This window comes from Mixophyes fleayi, chromosome 9, assembly GCF_038048845.1.
Source record: "Mixophyes fleayi isolate aMixFle1 chromosome 9, aMixFle1.hap1, whole genome shotgun sequence".
Classification (NCBI taxonomy): Eukaryota; Metazoa; Chordata; class Amphibia; order Anura; family Limnodynastidae; genus Mixophyes; species Mixophyes fleayi.
The window spans coordinates 9139262-9163549 of NC_134410.1; the positions used below are offsets into that span (position 1 = coordinate 9139262).

The 24288-nt window shown below is 39.2% G+C and overlaps 1 protein-coding gene across 5 annotated transcripts in view; it reads right to left on the bottom strand.

The window, feature by feature from the left end:
• DIAPH2 (diaphanous related formin 2) overlaps positions 1 to 24288 on the bottom strand; it is an 828187-nt gene that overhangs the window by 522665 nt on the left and 281234 nt on the right. For all 5 annotated transcript variants that reach the window (XM_075186343.1, XM_075186345.1, XM_075186342.1 and 2 more), the window contains one exon: positions 20773 to 20887. In XM_075186343.1, coding sequence (XP_075042444.1) covers positions 20773 to 20887 — 115 coding nt within the window. The remainder of the gene's footprint in view (positions 1 to 20772; positions 20888 to 24288) is intronic.

Consider the following 24288-nt stretch of genomic DNA (forward strand, 5'->3'; position numbering starts at 1 on the left):
CTTCACTTAGCCATCTCACCATGTAGTATACCCAGGGCCGGATTAACCAGAGGTCTAACTGGGCTATAGCCCAGGGGCCTCAGGCATCCAGGGGGCCCTTCAAAGTCCTCAGCAGCATTATTGATCGGTCAGGGGGCGGGGGCGCCTCCAGCCCGATCAATGCTGCTGAGCACTGTCAGTGCAGTCCTCCGACCCCGGCGTCGCTCAGTAATCTGCTTACTGAGGACATCTCGCATGAACTCCTCAGATCTCCTCAGTAAGGAGATTACAGCGCGCCGCAGAAGGAGGACTGCACTGACAGGTAAGTGCTTAGGGGGCCTCATGGCAGGTGGCTCACATTAGGGCCTCACGGGGGAATGGAGGGCCCCTTAGCCCAGGGGCCTCCATTCCCTTAATCCGACCCTGAGTATACCTCACCCTGCGTCATCCTCCATCTTTACCACTCTTGCTTCTTGTCTTTAGATCCCCTTGCATTGGCTCACCCCCATGTGTTAATCATTTGTCTGTCCCTTTCCCTTTAGATTGTAAGCTCTAGTGAGCAGGGCCCTCTTCCCTCCTGTTCTCATTACCTATAACTTTTGCTCACCAGCTACACTGTGCACCTCCTCCTTGGACTATTTGTACGCTCACTGTTTATGTCTTTATGAAACTTGCAATCAAACATTGTTAATGACGTGGGAAATAAATACATATGAGGTGATTTATCATTTTATTGGAATAAGTTATTTCAGAGGGTTATCAAACCTGTGAGTATGCGCTAAGTTCCTATTCAATAATGTTTCACATTTTTTGGGTATTCCTAGCACCAACTTCACAGAAGCATTGATCCTATCACAAAACTGAATTATTGCTTTTTTTTTGTGAGCGATGGCTTACGGTTTCTGTTTGGCGTTCGTATGTTCTCCCTGTATTTCTGAATGATTAATAAATATTCTTTTTTACACTGTAATGTACGGTGTCGCTACATAAATAATCGATAACAAAAGTATGCTATATAATTTTAACTTAACTACATAGTAATGCACAGGGAAGATAATATCAGGTGTTAACTTTCTTTCTTTCTTTTTTTTAATCTTTTTAAATACAATAGTAAATTACTTTTCATTGTAAAAATCATAGTATTTAGAGAGATGGCAATAGCAGCTTGCCAAAAATACTAGTTCCGCAGTAGCTTACAATGCTATACAAAAGAAGATTAAAAATATGTTACATTTGCAATCAAATCAGCAACAATGAACACAGGTAATAATGATACCTATGAAGCAGATCGTTCCCCTGCTTTATAATTGGTTACGATTTTTAGAATAACATCTACGGATTCAAAGTTACTATTATTTAATAATTACAGGCTTTATGGTTTACAGGATTCCAGCTGTGCTTGTTTCATGTACTGTACGAGAAGACCCGAAGGAAGAACAGATGATTTGCAGGAACAAAGAGCAGGTATTAAAACTATCATTGTATAACTGTAGCTGAACAATGTCTCCTTAATTAATAAACCTTAACTAGAAGCGTTTCTAAGTACAGCCTGACTCTGTGAATCTATATCTGTCTATATATAGATATTCACTCCTTTCAGAACAGCGAGGATTTTCTTTGCAAGTTAAGTGGCAAAAATAGCTACATAATATAGCCATTTTATAAAAAAATAAGCTAAAGTAGGGAAAAATTTTTTTTTCATTATTCAATATTACTGAGAACAGACACACAGAATATGTGTACTCTATACATGGTTTTACACATTTCACAACTGTACATATGGACATAGATCAACAACACTCATTGAAGACTAAGAAATAGGAAGTCACTTTATAAGCACATTGAGACACAGTTATTAACGCGTTATAAACCTGCGCTGTTGTAGAGTATACTGTATACTGGGCATATTGCTTTCCATAAAAGTCCAAACAAACAAAGGGGGAGCACTAGAATTAGAATAAGTTTCTTAAGTTTAAAATATAAACAGTATCGCTTGCAAAGAAGGTAGGTAAAGTCGGTCTCTGTTCACAAAAAGTGGTAGTAGAGTAGAGAGGACTAATAGGTATTTGCGCGTTTCTCCATAAAACTGAGCATTAGTTTGAATGCTGCGGACACTAGTGTAATGAATGAGGAAGAAAAGTGCGTCTGTATAGGGGCCATTAACTTAATGTTAGGGCCTAGGCATCAGACAGCGTTTACTAGGCACTGCTGATATTCGTGAAAAGCGCTGTGTTTGCAGGATTTTAATGTCTGTGTGCGAGAGGTCAAATTGTGCCCAGGAACTAACATATACATATTCACTTTACACTTCCTCTCTTTATGGTATACTGAGACAGCACAGGCGTGCTTCATTCCCATGTGCTCATATTATAAGACTGGGAGACAGGGGGTAGGGCCTGGACATAGGAGGACAAATATCAAAGACAATCACTAACAAATGATGTGAATGAGTTCTCTGTACTAGGTAGTTTTGCACAGATTCAATTTCTAACTTTTCTTTTATACAAAATCGGCTCCAGGACCCGAAACAAAAAAAGGCCCACTCACCATGTTTCCCCAATTTTTTGGAGAAAACGCATAAGAAAAGATAGCAGAAACCACTGTATCCTTCTCTTCACATGACATTAAGTGACAGTGTTTTAGTATCACATGGAGAGAGTGCATTGCCGACCTAGGGTACCAATGACACTAAGTACTATATCTGCTAATACTTGGGCACTAATATAATTATTGAATGGTAATAACTTCAAACTAAGAACTAGGGGCCTGATTCATTAAATATTTTAACTTGAGAAACTTCTTACTTCAGTCTCCTGGAAAAAAACATGTTACAATGCAATGGGTACAAATTAGTATTTTGTTTTGCACATAAGTTAAATACTGACTGTTTTTTCATGTAACACACAAATATCAACTTTCAATTTCAGTGTACAAATAAGGTATCAAGTATTTGTGTGCTACATGAAATAACAGTCAGTATTTAACTTATGTGCAAAACAAAATACTAATTTGTACCCCTTTGTCCAGGAGACTGAAATAAGAAGTTTCTCAAGTTAAGATCCTTAATGAATCAGGCCCTAGATTCTATCATCATAGTCATCATGCACTCAGGGGTTCAGAGGGAGGGAGGGATGAGTACAAAGTACCTGGGCCCTGTCTCCCTTGGTGGTCCACCAATGGTTATGATGCTGGGGGGTTGATGGCCTCATCTGAGGTGGATTAGTGTGTGGAAAAGTGACTGCATTAGCCAATAGCTTCCTTTTAATCCATGTTCTTAAAGCTGAGCACATAGCCTAGTGGGACACTCACAGTCACACTCCCCTAGGCTACATATGCAGCACTAAGAATAGCCAAAGCATGCTCTATACAGATTCTTAGTGCGCACATCTTAGGTGGGAATGCAAGAAGTGGCTCCACCGGGGCCTTTTAATGCCCCCCACCCCCCCCCCCCACACACAGGCTGCATGCACTAAAAATATGTATAGAACACATATGTTACCTAGAAGACTGCAAGCCAGTTCATGTAAACCTACTAGACTTTAGGCTTCTGTGCATTGCCACTTTCTGCTTCCCTTATACTAAGCAAAATAAAATAAAATCTAAAGTATAAAATGTCACTCGCTTACAGACAAGTTCAGTACTGAATATTTGATGTCTACTTGCTGTTTTTAATATTTAAATATTTTTTTTTATCATAAAGGCTTTGAAATAAATAGTATGTTTCTATCAATTATTTATTTACACCCACATGTCTAAGCGTTAAGAAAAACTGTAGCAATTGAATATTGGCCTTATCACAAGAAACGCCTTCAAAAAACTGACACTGTCAGCTGCGATTCAAGCACCTAGCTAATTTCTGTCAACATTTTACTGACAAAAAATGCCCTAATAGAATTGCTGACCTTCAATAGAGAGTTTAAATACAGGCAGCACCAATCATTAAGTATCAGACCATCCTTCCTCAAACTAAACACTACAACATCTGACATTTCACAAGGTCATTTTCTGAAAGCATAAAGAGATAACGCTTGTTTCAGTCTTGTAAGGTCACAAACACTGTTTTTCCTTGACTGCGCACGGCAAAGAAAAACCTAAGGGTCAGATGGTGTCATTTTCCTCTCGTTTGTTTTGCTTTCTCGTTCGGTTAGATCATTTATTTTTCAGTAATTCATGAGGTGAAAATAATTGTATTGCCCAACATCTTTGTATCTGCCTGTGAGCTTCTGTGGGATTTCCTTAGTAGAGGATTAACAGTATATACCCTAAATTTTGCGCATGTTCCGCTATCACAAACGTGGGGTGCGCCGCCTGCCCTCGCACTTAGTTTGCAGACCCTAACTGGGTGTAAATTCGGATCTGCACTCCCACCGCAGCTCCCCATCCCGCACATGTTAAATCATTGTTTTAAAATGACGGTTTTGTACCTTCACGTATTGATCAGAAGAGCGAAGGGCCTTCCTGTCATCTGATCTGTCAGTTGAAATATTTCAATGACTCTTTCAGCGCACATGTCTGCACTGAGCTATTTTCGGTGTACTTTGGCGCCTGCCCAATTTATGAGTTTAAACATCTTCCGAGCAGGTGTAATAATCCACTAGCCTGTACAATCACGGAGCCCTTTTAATCTTGTCTGCAATTATTTTCTATGCCCTGTATCCCCTCTCACTTATCTGGCTTTGCGGAGCACTGTGAGACCTTAGAAATTACTAATAATAATATTTTATTTGCTCTTTGAAGCTCTGTGTCCCTTTGCAAATAAAGACCAGTGGATATATTTACTAAACTGTTGGTTTGAAAAAGTGGAGATGTTGCTTATAGCAAAGAATCAAATTCTAGCTGTCATTTATTTAGTACATTCTACAAAATGATAGCTACCATCTGATTGGTTGCTATAGGCAACATCACCACTTTTTCAAACCCACAGTTTAGTAAATATACCCCCATGTCTCCAAGCTGACCATTTAACTTCACTGTTATGTAATTTATCAGAAGCACAAACCTACCTCTAGTCGTAAGGCTCAGGCTAGCCTAGTATTGTCTACAATATACCCCGTTCACCGATTCTCAAGTCGAATTCTGTGCATATCTGCAAAGCCAACATTTACTTTTCTTTTCTACAAAGTAGTAAAGGAAGCACAATCCCAAAACAAAACATACACACAACTTTGCTTCCATGTACACTCTGGCACAGGGCTTCCAAAATGTTTAAATTAAAATTTGGAATACTCATGTAAAATATAGATGTGTGGTAGAGGGCCCATTGTGTATGTGCCGTCCAGGGCCCCGAATCTTCATAGTCCACTACTGAGAATTGCGTGGGTCTGCAGTCCACAGCCAGTAGGTAGCTTCATGCATTTCCTGCTGTGTGACTGACGGTTCTGCATGATATTTGAATTCAAAATTAAATTCAGCTCAGCGTGGGAGGGATTTCTGAAGTTCTCCTCCTCTCTGAGCAGGAGTTGGGGGTTGGGTCAGTAAGCTACGTGAGGTGAGGAAGTGATGGGGGATATGATGATAATGGAAATTGTAGAGGGCATGATTACATGCACAGTTGATGGCGTAATGACAATATGGAGGACTGATGGGGGACTTGATACATGATGATAATGGGAGATTGATGGGGGACTTGGGACATGATGATATTGGGAGATGGATGGAGGACTTGAGACACAATGATATTGAGAGATGGATGGGGGACTTGAGACACAATGATATTGGGGAATTGATGGGGGACTTGGGACATGATGATATTGGGAGATGGATGGGGGACTTGGGGAACGATGATATTGGGAGATGGATGGGGGACTTGGAACATGATGATATTGGGGATGGATGGGGGACTTGGGACATGATGATATTGGGAGATGGATGGAGGACTTGGGACACAATGATATTGGGAGATGGATGGGAGACTTGGGGCACGTGATGATATTGGGAGATGGATGGAGGTCTTGAGACACAATGATATTAGGAGATGGATGGAGGACTTGAGACACAATGATATTAGGAGATGTATGGGGGACTTGAGACACAATGATAATGGGAGATGGATCGGGGACTTGGGGCACGTGATGATATCAGGGGATTGATGGGGAAATAGGACATCATGATATTGTGGGACCAACATCACCTCACAACACTTTACACCTATATTGTACACCCAACATCGCCTCCCAACACTGTACAACCAACATCACCTCACAACACTCTACACCTATACCCTGTACACCCAACATAGCCTCACAACACCCTACAACTATACTGCACACCCAACATCGCCTCCCAACACTCTACACCTACACTGTACATAAACAGCGCTTCGCAACACTCTACAGCCAATGTTCTACACACAGTGCTGTACAACCTATGTCACCTCACAACACTGTACAACCAACGCAGTACACCAAACGAAATACACCAAACACTGTACACCCATCATTGCCTCATAACACTATACACCCAGGACTGTACACCCAACATCACGTAACACCAGTTGGCTGCTGGGATGACAAATGCAGGATGATTTATGCAACTACCTGAGGAATTTAATGGATTCAAAGTTAAAGGGAAAGAGCCACATCCAGACAGTACGGATTATATTACTGCCTATTTTAATATTGTATTAAATAATTTCCAGACACTAAACATATATTAAGTGCACTCAGGAGCAACTCTTATAGTAGGGTACAGTGAACATTTGTCAACTCCAACAAAGGAGAAAGGGAGAAAGTGCTCCCTGACAAGAGGTAATTAATGACTTAAAGCACTTACATAGCAAAGAAAGAACATAACATCACCAACCCTGTTATTGACTCATCACCAGAAACTCACAATAACAGCATTTTCCAGACTTAAATATGGCTACAGAGAAAAGAAAACGGCTTCTGGTCCTACGCTTATCTTCTTCATTGTGTACATGGCAGGAGAACTTTAATTAAAGTCTTTATATTTATACATTTATCAACACAGCGCTATGTACAATCCGTGGCTTCCGCATCGATAAGAGGAAATCCTGTGACATCACAAAAGTGACATCTTCAGAGATTTTGCCTTAGTGTAGGGAAGCCCAGGAAACTGCACAGGATACATATTAACAGATCTCACCTCCTGGTAAGCACCGATACATCCAGTGTAACCTGACTGATCTGTCAGCTGCTGTTAAAACCAGGTTACACTACGCTGTCACAGGCTCCTTGGTATAAAATACAATTAAATGAATGAATAAATAAAATATTTAAACAACAGACAATGAAGAAGACACATTCTTTATGGTAAATGTTTAGGGTTATACTAATTGACTAATAATAACTATGTTTAGAAACATGGCAAATGGTTTGCTAATTTTGTACGTTTCCCTGTATAAGGCTTTTTAAACAAAAATATGATGCAGAATTTACTAGTTGCACAAAGCAGCAAAAATAAAAGATCCTCAATTTAACAACAATGGGCAAAAACTGCGAACTGTGGTCTGGTCATGAAGGTACAGTCCATCCCCATCCGTGTCCTTTAACCAATTAAATACCTGGGATTTGGGTATAGAACATAAATATGAACATCTAAACTTTGTGAATCCCTATTTATGTAATAAAGCTAATTTACAATAATTTTTAATCATCATCTCAAATTCAACAGCAAAGCTATGTCTAATAGAAACTTACAGGGAAAGATGTTGTTTCGGCAAGTGTACTTTCCTACTTAACAGCCCATAACTAGGCAGCACGGTGGCTCAGTGGTTAGCACTTCTGTCTCATAGCACTGGGGTCATGAGTTCAATTCCCAAACATGGCCTTATCTGTGTGGAGTTTGTATGTTCTCCCTGTTTTTGCGTGTGTTTCCTCCAGGTGCTCTAGTTTCCTCCCACACTCCAAAAACATACTAGTAGGTTAATTGGCTGCTATCAAAATTGATCCTAGTCTCTCTTTCTCTCTCTCTGTGTGTTAGGGAATTTAGACTGTAAGCTCCAATGGGGCAGGGACTGATGTGAGTGAGTTCTCTGTACTGCGTTGCAGAATCAGTGGCGATATATAAATAAATGGTGATGATGATAACTAAATCTCATTTTAAGAACTTTTATATTTTAGCTTTTTCAGTTCCGGCCCCACAGCTATTAATGTTTAGACTCCTGTTTGCCTGGACAGTAGCCCTTCTGTTAACTAAGAAGGTTAATTAGTTAGGTATTTCTAAGTATGTAATGACGTACGTGGAGCGACTCTGACAAGTGGTGCCCATGGGAACTTCCTTTGCCCAAGGCAGAGGCAGAACTAGCGAACTGGGGGCCCCATGAAGATAATGGGGCCCACACCTGCTGCACCAATGGTATTTCCGCCACTGACCCAAGGGAACGGCTCTCCTGGTGGGCGGATGATTCACTTTCAAAAGTACTTTTTAGAACGTGGAATTAGCCCTTCATTTTAGCACAGAATCGGCAGACAAATAACTATGCTACGAAACATCATCTTGCCAACCCAACACTGTCTCTGAAAACCTTAAAGACAAATTATTTAACAGACAACTATAGGATACAACTACCAGTGAATTGGGCCCTGGTGGCTGTAAAGACGTATTTAGACCCTCTCTGCATAATGTTTTTAACGTCCTATTAATATTTAATAGTAATTGTTATTGATATGGCTTTTCCCGTAACACTAATTCAGAGATCTGCTAAGACTAGTCTGGGAGATTTCTTCTATCGGTGATATTTCAGTTTTGCAGGATGATTGACGATTCTACAAAAACGACAAGCGTTGGAAACCGGGCTTAACCCTCCCAGTGCCGGTCTGTGACTCCTAACTGCACTCGGCACCGATCTATCCAGCTGATTATTAATGTAGATCTTATGGTAATGCAGAAAGTACTCTTTTATTCCGAGCTGTTCTCCCTTCACAAAGCGAAGCATGGAAAATGACAAGATGAATACAGGAACAATGTTGGGCTTAACCCAAGCTGGAAGTTAATGCACCTACAAATTGACAGTCTATCCGAATGTCGGTGTTCAGCTGCAGGGTGTCATTTTTAAGAAGCACATTGAATGCTTTGCAGGTTGAAATAAAAAAAAGAAAAAGAAAAATTCATTTTAAAATAAGTTTCTGGTGATGGAAAGTTAATAAAATGAATGAGCATTGACGTTTTCTCTTTTCCATGTTGCTTCACGGCGGGGAAAAATAATGCTTCTTTCTACTTCTAAATGTGAGTCAACATTATTTCTTTATTTCTGGTGAATATAAAGCAATGTGGTCAGAACACAGATTCAGAAGAAATGTAGCACTTGCAGAAAGTATGTCAGATGCAGAACATACTTGCTGATTACCCCCAGGAGGGTAGGCAAAGTGCGAGTCCGGTGGGGAACGGGCAATACGAGAGAACGGCCTGCCCCCCCAGGAGTCTGTAAAACCTAGGAGTCTTCCGGACGTTCCGGGAGAGTGGGTAAGTATGATGTGGATAATGCTTTGCGCTGGCTAACCCTGGGGTGCGGAGTAGACTGGGCTCCCCAACACTCAGCGGTAGCCCCCACAAGTCAACCTGGGGTTTGGTATAAGGTATCCACAGGCTACAGAACCAGAATAGCCCCCGTGAGTGACAGGGGAGATGGTTAAACAAGGTCAAGAACAGGTAGAGGTCGGGGCAGGTGAACAAGTTTGTAACTAAGACAAGAGTTGTCAGTTCCAATAAATCAGTTAAAATACAAAATCAGAAGTTTTACTTAGCACCCCTGAATGTCCCAATAACAGGTTATCATAAATCCAAAATAAAGCCATCACATTTGAGTGTTTTGCTCATTGCGAACGATCGCCTGCCAGAGAAACATCCCCCGAGGCGACAAAAATAAGAGACACATTAACAACTTTTACAAATTGACATCAAGTTAAACTAAAATTACAATGCTTTAAATATTCAAAACAGTAATAAGTATGAAACATAACAGATGTCAACTGGAGGACTTGAAAACAGATTAAAGGGGAAAAAAAAGTTGTGCAAATGTCGAAAGTTCTTCTAAACCGTTATGATGTATTATCGTACAGATAACTTTTTGTTGCATAAACTAAAATCTCAACTTCCCAGTGAGCCTTGATTTATGATTGGGACATTTCAAAGAAAAGCATTTTTTAAAGCAGCTGTTTAGCTGTATTCTGAACTTTTAGAAGTACAAACTTTCAGATCGACAGTCACAGGGACGTTTGTGGTGAATTATTTTACCTCTTATTATAGTGATTACGGATGTATATTTTTTATATTTTTTTTTAACTGACAATTGGCCCAAATGTTTGCTAAAACTTCTGTTACATGTTCCAAAATGAATGGGGTATTGGTCAGAAGTGACTTAATTAGTAGCTGGCAGATATTTATGTCACTGCTGACGATTCATTAGAACGTGGCTAGAATGTTTGTATTATAGAGAATAAAATAGGATATTTAACGTCAACTCAAAGTGGAGTTGAAAACTGTTCAATGAAACTTTTGCTTAACTGTTCCGATTTTGGTGGGACATCCTGATTTGCGGGCCTCAAAAGGGGCGGACTTAACAGAACAGTGGGTGGAATTTTACCCAAATTTGGCCTTTTGTGGGTGGGGTTTGGGCTGAACGTGGACGTGCTTTTTTTTGTTCCGCATTCGGGATTTCAAATGTCGTTCTGCATTTTGCAGCTTATAATTTGTCCTCGCACTTAGGGGTAAATTTATCAAGCTGCAGGTTTGAAAAAGTGGAGATGTTGCCTATAGCAACCAATCAGATTCTAGCTGTTATTTTGTAGCATGTTCTAAATAATTGATAACTAGAATCTGATTGGTTGCTATAGGTAACATCTCTACTTTTTCAAACCTTCCGCTTGATAAATTTACCACTTAAACAGAGGTTTTATCTTGGCTGTGTTATAATGGCGTTATTACAAACAGAGACACTCCCCAACAAAGGGGGGGGGGGGTAACACATTAGAGTAAAAGACATTATGATACCAAAAACTTGCGGACCACAAAATTGCTTATGATGGTTAAATTCAGAAACGTGTCACTGGGAGGGTAAGGACATTTTTTCTCTCTCTGCCTTGATTTATGTTAAATGGACCAGGAACACTATAATGTATTAGAAAATAATGCAAATATTCTGGTGAAAAAAAGGGCATTGACTCAAACTCAATGCAGATTAGTGATAGGTTTAATTGAAGTTTATGTTTTAAAGTGAGTTCATTGAGATGTGCTGATGGGAGACAGAGTATGGTAGTATATATAATATTTATCCTCTATTGATTTCAAAATTAAATGGTGAATGGGATTATAGACGTATGTGTTCCTTGACATCATTTATCGTGACAATACGGAATCTTCAGTGGTCTGATATTGCCATACTAGATATGTCTGTGTTGTAGATCATGACTCTGATTTAAGGTTGGGCGGAGAGGTGCTCTCTGGAGAAGTAAGGTAACAAAATCACGTTAAGTTTGTGCATCCAATTCTATTTCTTTAATATATATGTAGAAAGACCCGTTCCTCGTCTTCCATAGTCCTCTGCACTGTGTCCTTACTTACCGGTCAAGCCTGTCGCACAAGTTTCATACTTGACAGTGATGCCATAACTATAGTTATAGTATTAGTTTTATAGTACTATAGAATATGAATTTACATCAAAATTATACAGAGACGTTTAGTGAGGTGTCAAACTGGAGTTTACAAACTGCCACATTAAACTAAAAGGGGAACGCTCTCTCCCCCTATCACATCAGATCATCTCTGAAAATGCTGCATATTCAAAGCTTAACAGCACCTGTGCAACAGGAGAGGACCGTTCCTTTTCATTTCAGTGTGTCACTATGGAAGCGATTGAGCACTTCCAAACGCTGCAATTTTCTAGCTGGAAAAAATATGGGGAAAAAAACTTGTTAGAGTTTAAAGCGCCGCGCGACAATATATTTAAAGGCACTTTTTGATACACCAAGGATTTATTTTAAATAGATATCCTTGGTGGTACTGAAACAGATGCGTAAAATGAATTGTCTGAACCAAATTTAAATATACGACGGTATTCTAATTAATACACACACTGAACGAGTCACCGAGCTTAATAGCAACTAACATCTATCACCTGCAGGGGCAAACGCAGGATTTGTAGAGGAGGGTTTCCACACCACACTGCCAGTGGGTGTGACCAGCATGTATGGGGGCATGACTATAATTTTAGACAGTGCTTGGCTGCTCTCCAACTCTTCTATCCCCATAATATACATGGGCAATGCTGTGTGCACTACTGTTAGGTGCACGCAGCTCTCCCTTTTCAAGCAGAGTCGTGTGAAGTGGGAGCAGGGTCCAGCCACCTCAATTATACAGTGCCCCAGGCTTGGAGGAGGGTTTCCAGGCACTAGTAACCCCCCCCCCCTCAGTTTGCCTATGACCTGCCATAGCTTTCATCAGCTGATGATTGAAACCACATTTAACTTCAAATGGGATAAAACTCCTTCCACCTTCTGTGAAATATAAATATATTAGAGGTCAGTGAAAAGGCAGGAGAGCATGGGCTGGGTGCTTGTACATAGACCACAGAACTCAGAGGTGACTGGTAACATCCTTAAATTTCAAAGAGCAAGAATATTCTTTATAAAGTTTTTCTCATTTGACAACAATTTGCAGCAGCAAAGGAAATTAAATTTAAAAGAAAAGTAATTAAAATTTATAATTCAAACAACAGACTAAGTAGTGCAAAAAAAAATAGTAGAACACGGATAAAAGAAAGAAAAGGGAAAAATACCGCACCTGTATAATTCACGGATATGTATACAAAATAGACATTTTTACAGAAAGAACAAAAAAAAGTAATAAAAACCATCCTCAAAAAAATAATGTCAACACAAAAACAAAGAGCGAATGTACGTTACAGAACAAGAGAGGCTCCCTAGGAAATCTGCATTGGGCGTATTGTTAAATCCTTACTGATTTACATTATGTGGCTATCAGCACTGCCGAAAACATAAATCGTGGAGGAAGTTTAAAGCCAGCGATATTGACATTTTTTCACAGAAGACAACCCCTTAAGATGGGACTCGGCTGGGAGTTCTAAATTAGTGTCGTCTTTGCTCTGGGAAAAGGGGGGGTGAAGAACACAACAATCCTGCAACAAACGTCGGCTTTTCCTGATCGCTGTGACAAGACTTCAATGCAAAATAGTCTTTTAACAACAACAGAGGAGGAAAAAGGTTTTTTTTTTTCAGGATGAATAATAAAGAGTCTGCTTCCAATCTGACCCATATATTATCAGCGTTAGACCTCTATTATTTTTATCCATGCATAGACTGATCGTGTAATCCTGGGCTCTATAACGCAGCAGTAAACAAGGTTCCTCGGAGAGAGAAGACTGTGTGAAGTACAATAAAGGGATCTCAGACAAAACCGGCTTTGTGCACCCGAATAGAACAGACATTACGACAAAGAAATTTCCATATTTTTATTTTCAATTCTTTAATACAACCCTGTCCATTGTACGTCACTTAAGATACTAAAATTATTCTCTTTCCTTTTCTACTTATTGAGATTAAAAGTGTTGAGTTATAAAGAAATCACAGCTGGCAGTGTATATTTCCAATGATAGAGTTCCGTGTTCAGGACAGCGGGATAGAGGCATAAAATCGGGACTGTCCATCTGAAATTGGGACAGTTGGGAGGTACGCTAGTGTGTGAGTGCCCTGGGGCAGGGACTGAATGATTAAATGTTCACTAAACAGCGCTGCGGAATATGGTTGCGCTATACAAATAAACAATAAAAACGATCATGCCCCTAGTACGTTCATATAGATGTTGTATATCAGTCTCAAATTCAACATATGCTGGCATCAAATGGCTTTATCTGCCCTGTCGTGAACATAGAGAACTTACAGTTATTTATAAGGTATAACCCATAACATAATTGTGGGGAATAAGGCCTAAATCATAACTGTAGTGTATATATGGTCTATCAAATGAATCAATTGATAGATTGAGCTACTAAAGTATAAAATGTGAAGTCAGAGAGACTGTTGTGTGTGTATTCGGTGACTCTGCACATCCCAGTGTTAGAAGACAGCAGTGTTACCTGTAGCAGCTTCAAAGGCCCCTGCGGTGAGCTATATCCTGGCTTAGGATGGAGTCTTGACACCTGAATGAACTTTTAGGAACCGCTCAGCATGGTGTCTGGCTCAAAGAGACCATGTGCTGAGTTGGTTATATTTTCTATAGACAAAAATAATTGACTTTCAAATAAGCCACTTGAAATCCATAATAGTAGTGATCAACCACATATTCCTCAATAGCATGATGAAGGGCAGCTCAAATGCCAAATTAAGAGTTCTGCCACACCGAGAAGTTGAAATGAATATAAGCTCAACTGATACCTGGTATCAGTCAAAATTGGGTCTGTGTGATGCTCCACAGAAAAGTTAGGTCACATAGTAGAATTTGGTAGTAAATCAGGCAACATGCAAATGGTGATTAGACCACAACCGTCCTGGAGGTGGGGAAAGGTGTAAAGGTGTCTTTAGAAAGCTAAGACCAGTGACCACAAATTGTCAGTCTTTTGGGAAATCAATCATTCATTGATAAGCTGTCCATCTTCAAGCCAATTACCTTCGGCTCAGAATATACCAGTTCGATGTAAGTTATACTCTGAATTCAATCCCTTTATTTTAAACTGTTTTGCTTGTGTATGTTATGTCAATTATATATTAATTGTTTTTTTTTTATTAACCTATAAGCATTGTACTTTTTTGTTTTCAGAACAAACTTGTCCTTTCGAACCCTGTCTTCCCCGGCTAACGAGCATGATGGAAACATATGTCTATATACATATTATGGTCTTTAGCATTGAGATGGGAAAATTGTGTGGGATATCCTCATGTTTATGCATTAAATTCTGAACACACGTGGTAGCCATTCGGCAGTAATAATGATCCACTGGCACAACATCACCACCAAATTCGCAAGTTACTAGATAACAATCCCATCATAAACATTATGGCTATAATTCCAATCAGGAGATGACCACATCGTCATGTTGTTTGGAAGTGGTGACGCTTTTAGAATTTGCCCTCAAAATTTTCTTTTTAAAAGGGTTTGAACCTTTAGACAACTATACCTCAGGCTAGGTACACACTGAAGCATTTTCGGCCAATAATCGGGAAAATAAGCAAGGATGTCGGGTTAGTGATGCAATGGTCGAAAGTTGTTCCAAAGTGTCGACTGTCGGCTTGTTTGGTTAGTTGTCTTCTCTGAAGACTAGAGGACCAGATGAAGGACCAGATGAAGAGCACAGATCTGAAGGTAAATTGTATCAGTGTGTACACATGAATCGCCAGACTGATCGGACCTTCAGTCATAGGTACAATCGTTTGAGATAAATGGTCGGTAGGAAAATTCTTCATTGTGTACCTAGCCTTACTTGCACAGACCCTATTGCAATTTTTACAAATCACCACCAAATGACTTATCTATCATCAGTCCAATCTGTTTATTCAGCAGTCCTTGGTTATGGCAGTTCTGTTCTACTCGCTCCATTGAGTGTAGGGGGATTTTGTTCATTGGGATTTTTAACTCATTCTGCATTGTACGTAACTGTATCCAAAGAGTATCTCTGTGTCATTTCCCAATGATACAAAAGCCATACTAACCAACAGAGTCACAAAAGAACACATAGATAAAGTTGCAATAAACATGTAACAGATACATTGTACACAGTTTTGTTTTGGGGCATATTTCATCTGTAAGTCAATGTATAACTGGATAGAAGTAAAAAAAAAAGAAAAGGGCAGGTCAATTCTCAAAGGAAATTAAGTATAAAACAAGCAGAGCTTGGAATAACAACTAATATACATTTACATCCCCCCTCTCACATATGCCTCTCTAATGAGAGAACAGCCATTGTTCTCGTGGAGAGCTCACTAATTGGTCAAATCTGCCATTTTAGGAGAGATTCTGCAAAACAGCCAGTGTTATTAGGACAAAGCTATTCATGGGCTCTTAATGGGATCTGCAACACAATTCACAGACGCTACAGATAGGTGACAGAGGTGAAAACAGATCAGTCTCATGGAGAAATCACTTTACTGCAAGCAGCGCAGAGTGTCTCCAAAATTACATCTGATAGACATAATGTAAATGGTAGATTAAGAGTGGCATTATATTATGATCAATAAAAGATCATAGTCATAGTTAGTTTTATAGGGCATTTAAATACATATATACATACATTATATATATATATATATATATATATATATATATATATACATACATACATACATTATATACATATATATTATATATATATATATATATACACACACACACACACACACACACAAGTTAAGCCGTGCATGATACTCATGCATTCTAGTCAAATCAAGCTACTTAAGGCGTTAAAAAGGTTCTTGTCATGCATTTGGGCCATAGCCCAGGCCTCAACCACCAACCACTCCCCACTGTCACCCCCGGCAACCACCAACCACTCCCAACTGTCACTTCTCCTTCAAGAAATATATATATATTTGCTTTTAATTTTTATAAACACTTTTAACAATTAACAAATTAAATTAACAAATTAAAAACATCTTAGTATACCAAATTTCAGCCCTTTCTGAATTTTTTTTTCCACACACACTAAGAATTTAGTAGGTCAGTGTATAACTCCGCCCAGCAGGTGGCGCTGCAGCTTGGTTTTATTTTTTCCACACACACACACACACACACACACAGACTAACACACGCCACTAGACATTTATATTATAGATATATATATATTTATATATATATATATATATATATATATATATATATATATATATTTCCATCATACAACACTAGCATTAGCAGCACAGAGAAATGCCAATCACCAATGGCTTCATTATTGATGGCTGATAGTGCTGCTGCTCTGCAGTATCCACATTAACTTTCCACACCTCGAGCTATAATTCTTATTCTGCTACCTTATCTATCAAGTGTTCCCCACACCTCATAGGTTGTAAGCTCTTTGGGCAAGGCCACCTTTACCTTCTGTTTCATGTCCTTGTATGTAATTTTCTTCTGTCATGATGCCCTTAATGTACAGCGGATGATATTAATAATAAGTTATTAAACAAATCATCATCATCATTTATTTATATAGCGCCACCAACTCCGCGGCGCTGTACAGAGAACTCATTCACATCAGTCCCAGCCCCATTGGAGCTTACAGTCTAAATTCTCTAATATAGACACATGCTCACACACAGACACAGACAGACAGACAGGGAGAGACTAGGATCAATTTTGTTAGCAGCCATGTTTTTGGAGTGTGGGAGGAAACCTGAGCACCTGGAGGAAACCCACGCAAACGCAGCGATAACATACAAACTCCACGCAGATAAGGCCATGATCGGGAATCTAACTCATGACCCTAATGCTGTGAGGCAGAAGTGCTAACCACTAGGCCACTGTGCTGCCCCCAACAAAATACCATCTCCCAGGCCAACGATAATTTACTGCCACGTGTCAGAAAACGTGACGGCGTACCAGTGTAGCATTCAACTAGCAAAACTTTTACCCGTTTTCCCTTAAAGTTCTTTTCAATACAGCATATCTGAAAACCTTTGCTTTTCCCTATTTGTAAAATAATTCAAATGAATACAAGTGAAATGAATCTCTCTATAAATACCTGCACTCTATATAACAGGACGGTGTTATCTGCTGGCAGAGCAACCGCAGTCCTGAAACAACGGATCTCCTCTCGCTCATCTTTCTAAAGACACATCTTTGGAAATCCCATATTAAAATTGTCTTCTAAGTAATTACAGAGCCAATGTCTTGAGTGCGTCTCCCTCTCACAGAACCCCAGAACTGCTGACAACAACCCGCGTCTTAAATAGTGATTGATTGTTAATTATTTCCCCTCATCATTCATCATCATAAGCTTTTAAAGCTCCTGTCAATTTAAGTGAGGTCAGTGGACCGTATTTAATTGAAGATTACAAAAAAAACTCAAAGATGCAGCTATCTGATAAACAAGACGCTAGGATAGGAGCTCGTTATCAATTAGAAAACGTTGTCCTGGCTATTGTTGCTAAATTATGCTTATTAAAACATGATTGGGCCACTTAACGCACCAATGTGTATACAGTAGCAACGTTGTACAGATAAGAAATATGGCAATAAATATTGTTTGCTTATCTTTGATTGCATACATATTATACATTCACATCTCTCGCCCCTTGCTGAGCAATGCGACAATCTACCAGAGACATTAACAGAGTTATTTAATTATTCTCATATGCAGTTTACCAGCATCTCTATTTTTGCTACTATCCTACAGAATATTAAACAAATGATCCACGCTGAACTCTAAGGGGGGTATTCAATTGTTGCTCCGGACCGCTAAAAAACGAGCGCGTTAAGACTATTACCGTTTATACGATAAACTTGCGCGTAAAAACCGTTAATATGGTAGTTTACTCGCGAGATGAAATTCAGCGAGTAATTACTCGCTGGATTTCAGCTTGCAGCTCCCTGAGCCGCGAGCTGAAATCCAGCTACAAATTACCGTATTCCATGTATTAGGTTTTCCGCGGCAGGATTTTCGGCGATCCCGCCGACAATTGAATATGCCCCTAAGGATTTGTACGAACGGGTGTCGAACAAACAACGGCTGTTAAAGTGTCAGCGAATCATTGTATCTTATTTTAAGAGAGCATTATAAGCCTTATCATTGAATCCTCTTAAACAAGCGTTCCCACGGATTCCCACTGTATTTTATGGAGTGCGAGCTCTTGTGAACACTACAAGCAATGTCAAACCGGATGTGTCGCACAGTGAGGCTTTGTCAGAAAGTGTGTTTGTGTACATGTCTGTACTGTGTTTTTTGGCTTTGAGAATGTCCGTTAAACTCTTTATATAAAGTCTGAAGGCTTGAGTCATTAAGAAAGTAAGACAAAAAAGGGAGTAAATGTTCTCCAGGACAAACCATGTTACAATGCAAGGGGTGCAAATTAGTTTATTATTTTGCACATAAGATAAATACTGGCTGCTTTTTCATCTAGCACACAAATACTTGATAGCTTTATTTTTACGCTGAAATTTATAGTTGATTTAGGAAATGCCCTATCCCAACTATAAATCAGTCCTCACATATTAAGTTTACCCCCTTCCCTCCCCCTTCAAAGCATGGTTTTGCCCAGGTGCAAAGTTGCTAATTTTTTATGCTTTACTCTCCTTAATGACTCAGGCCCTGGGTGTACAAGACCTCAGTCATAGCAACTTTCTTTGAAAAGCTTTCACGTAAGTTTATGCATTAAATATTGCTACTAATTGGTGCTTCACTTGTATATAACTATCCAGATCTACACTATATAGGAAGAACCGTTAATTTGTACACCACACCATCATTATTTCAGAAGATTTTCTTTTACTTAATTACTCATACAACCAAATGAATGGTGCTGGCTTAGTGAAGCTTGCAATCTATACAGTATTAATTGGCCTCTGCAGTGGTCATTCTGTTAGTTGCTATTTCAAAACTTCTTCTTCTCCTTCTCATGCATGAGACTGCGGGACAGTACGATAGAGTTTAAATTGGATTATTCATGCGAGCAAAAATTTTCAAATAATTAATCGCCTACACCCAGCGGATTAACACAAAGAAAAAAAAAAAAATAGTCATCACTTTTAAGATGATGTCATTTACATCGAAACTTCCGTGAAGTTCATGAAAGCATAAAGAATAATTCATTTATCTAATTTTCCTTGAAAGTATAAATATATCACAATTATTTTCATAGAAAGCAATCAAAACGTGATACACAACATTCGCTGTTGGACAATCTAACCAGTAGCCACAAACAAAATGTAGCAGTTTGATCACTGTTAACATTCAGCACCAAGAACAGCAACAAAATAGAACTGCCCTCACGTTCATGTGACAAGTGGCTGTTTGTTTAAAACAGCAATCCCATGGAAAAGTCAGCTGCATTTTCTTTTACATAAATCACTGTGGCACGCTAGAAGAAGTATGTTGGTATTTACCATTTCTCCTTGTTTATTTTCTTCAGCCCGCTATTAATGATTTATCACTCTGGGCTACCATGGCAACCACAGTCGCACGGCAAATGATGTAGTGAGTAGAGAGACTTTGGAAAGCCCCTCTGAGCTCTGTGACCTCCTCCTGCTCCCCCCTCTGCCATCACATGACATGCTGAGAGCTGTGAGCCTGTGTCTGTGTAGCAGATTGACTGTGGCTGTCAGCCATTTTTTATTTGACAAGCAAAGAGCTGTTTAAAAGAGACAATGATTTGTAGGAGGATAGCTAAGAAAAAAAAGTTGCATGCTTAAAAAAGGTACTTAACCTAAAAGAAGAAGGAAAAAAAATATTCTATATGGGATTGATGCTTTAAACGTTCACTAGGAAAAGCAATTCTCATATGCAACATCTGTGCATTCACAACATGAGAGGACATAGTGCATAAAAGGTGCCGTAAGCCAAAGTAACCAGTCTTTAATATATAGGCTAAGGAAATAGCGGAATATGAGAGGTTGCTATGGGTCTATGGCCCATGGCGTAGTTTGAACGTGTACTGAATACAAGTTGTAAAGCAGCATTAGACCAAGCGAAACCACGTATAAACGTTAACGTCAGTGCATACAGAGATATAAAGTTTCTCCTACGGGAAAAAAGCTTCAGCGCTTATTTGGAAAAGGTGCATTATAATGAAAACAATTATTAACACAATTTGCATTACAAGGAAAACAATAACTCATTCTATAAATGCAGAAGTATAAACGCAACACAATACAGATGTATAATCGCTATTTTTTTACCTTTCATGTGGGTTGCAAACGTCTGGCACAATCTGGAAAGAAGTTGGGGGTTTTCAAATTTTTCTTCTTTTGCCTTGACCCAGAAACAAGATTCCGTCAGCTCCGGGGGTTCAACCTAAACAAAAAACAACACGGAAAAGTTTAGGAACAAAATACAATATCTTCCAAATATACAGCAAAATACGTACATGATTCGATCTCTTACAGCGTCCCACAGGGACATGGAAGCCAATACAATATTGCTATATATGTCCGTTTATCTTAATGGGTCACTGGGATGTGGCAGATGTTTGGAATCCTTCCATGGTAGAAATCATACCGCTGGCAATGTAGAACCCTCACATTATTTCACTTCCAATTAATAAATCACTAATGAGGTGCCCTTGAGCCTGGGATACAAGCTTAAATGTTTTGATCAAAATATGAACCAATACCTCATGTTTTAATTTTGCTAGATACACACAGTTATGCAGTGTTATGGATCAGAGCTGACAGCAACTGACATTTTGTTTTGTAACGAAGACTTGTATACTTTTCTAGGGCAAGATTTACATTTACATAGAGTGTTATAAATGTGTATACTTGTCTAATGTGCAGGTGGATATGATACTGTACTGTATAGCATCATACTTGTCAACTCTCCTGGAATGTCTGGTAGACTCCCGAAACCCGGTTAGGTTTCCCGGACTCATCTTGTCTGCTTCCTAGTGGGGCATTTTGTCACTGCCCCCCCCGCAATAAAATTATGTTTTTCGCCACGGGGCAGGGCCAAAGTGACACCATTAACCTCTCCCACCCTCCCTAAATGCCCCTTGACCGGGGATCTCTTAATTCTTAAAGTTGGCATGTATGCCGTATATAGCATATGTATCTCTGAAGAAGAAAATGAGGGCGGCAAAGTAAATAGGTGTGCAAAAACTCCATATATGATTCATCCCTTAACATGTTAACTTCAGAATAATCTGTATACGTTATGAGAGAGATACATTGTATACAGATACATAATATATAGATAAAACTTTATAAACGTATTATACAATTGTCTGAGTACGCTGCATATTGTACATCTAGTCCTCAGCATGAATTATCATATATTACGCTGTAATAATGGGCATTCAGTTCATTGTATTATGCTTCTAGTGTTATGTATATGTCATCTCTAGAGATGAGCAAAATTATTTCAATGCTTTGCTGTTGTTGACCAAACATTTTGAAAAGGTAGCGATGAAAACGTTTCGGAATTGAGATTGTAGTTATTTTATGCAACCAGTAACACAACGATTTGGCAAATTGATTGATGCCGAAAACAGAATTATCGGCCTAATATTGCAATCCATCCAATTAACAGAGATGCGCATTAATCACTCATCTAGTTTGGATTAGAGCGCAGCTCAATGAACGTACGACAAACAGAAATTTACTGGCTCTTAGTAAGTAAAAGTCTGCAGTCAAAATATTCAGTTAGTCACATGTAAGAAGCATTAATCCAAAAGTATTCAGCAATTCAATACATCATCTCATAGAAATGCTCATGAAAGGAATTTGTTACAAGTGGAATGTTTGTAGGTGATGTAAATAATGTATATTGTGAATACGTATAGGACAGAATGTATGAATAATTCATATATTAGAATGCAGGGCTACGATTAAATAACCTTGACAAACCAGGAAAAGACTCACCTATATACTATAAAGGAGATATTTCATACCATCTAATAGAATCCATTAACGCCGATACAACGGGTCATTTTTAACCAGCTACGATAGAAGCGATGTTTAGAATTCTGACATTCTGCACTAAATTTAATAGCTCTTCATTAATGAATAAGTGTCATTACATTTTAGTGACAGGAAAATCCATTTTTTATCGCCATTATTCACTGTCCATTAGATGGGCCAAGGACAACTTTAAAGACATGGAATGTGCTCTTCAATTCATATAATATGTCCTCGGATTATCTCACATATCTTAACTTCCATATATTTCATGGTGCAGTGGGTAAAATCAGAGACAGAACATACAACACTAGTCACGGGCAGTATGCGGCCCTCCGAGCCTTCACCTGTGGCCCCCAGCTCGCTCCATCCTGCATTATAGTCAGTTGTGTTTGTTATATTTTATAACAAATAAAATACCTGATGATAGGTTATTACAGATAGGTGTCTTTTTCTTTGATTTAATGTATTTAACTTATTACTGAGATTAAGAGTAATGTGCGGTCCTTTTGAAGGTTAGAGGGCCACACACGTGGCCCCCAAATTGTATCAGGTTGCCCATCAGTGGACTACATTGTGCAACACAAACATAAACATTTAACAATACTTAAGAAAAGGAAACCGACAAATCATACAACTTTGATTTACATATAAAATATATGACATGATATTGAAAATTCATCTCAAAGCAGTGGGACACCCCGAGGGGCTGAGGTCTTGCAAATTATCCCATGACGTCTTTTTCTTGCGTTGAAGGGGTCTCATGAAATCAGAGCAGAATTAAGACCCCATGGGGTGCGAGGCAACACACTGGTGTGGGCCCCCGTCAAAACTCACGTTTGTCATGAACAAACAAAGTATAATACGTGTAAGGGTAATCTGGGCCCCTCATAGCGGACAGGGCCCTAGGCGGGAGCCTAGGCTACTTTATGGATAATCCGCCTGCACATGAAAAGTGGGGAGGAAGTCGTAGGAACGCCAACATCATCATCTTCTACCACCCCATCCGATAGGATACATCCGAGGGCAAGTATCTAACAAATGGTGGGGGTCAAAATCCCAGGCACCCACAATTTTTTTGGGGAGGGGAAGGGAGCTATTAAATTATAATTTTATTTGTAGGTAGCGGTTCATGATACTTCTACAGTTATTAAATCCTATTTTAGTCCAATTTGTATCTTTATTCTGGACTGTTCAGTTGCGGATCACATTATAACTATCAAAACAAATTATATATGCATAGGCAAACCGGGGGGGTTCCTAGTGCCTGGAAACCCCCCACCAAGCCTGGGGCACTGTATAATTGAGGTGGCTGGACCCTGCCCCTGCTTCACAGGCCTCTGCTCGAAAAAAGAGAGCTGTGTGCACCTAACAGTAGTGCACGCAGCATTGCCTGTGTATATTATGGGGATAGGAAGAGTTGGAGAGCAGCCAAGCACTGTCTAAAATTATAGCCACGCCCCCATGCATGCTGGTCACGCCCACTGGCTGCATGGTGTGGAAAACCCCCTCTACAAATCCTGCGTTTGCTGAGAAATTCTCGAACTCTTACATATGCAGTAGCGGCAGTAACCCTACAACCCCTGAACAGAGAAGGCTACAATATCCGTTAATAATAAATATATTAATAATATTAGTAATTATATTTTGAACTAATAACTACTGACATATTGTCAAATTAACTTATTAAATCGATTATAGTAACAGGTAATTTTACTATAATCAGCTAAAGAAGAGAGTCTCGGCAATGTATGGAAAAATATAGCTTTAATCATTAAGCGAGTGGCACTCGGGAACCAT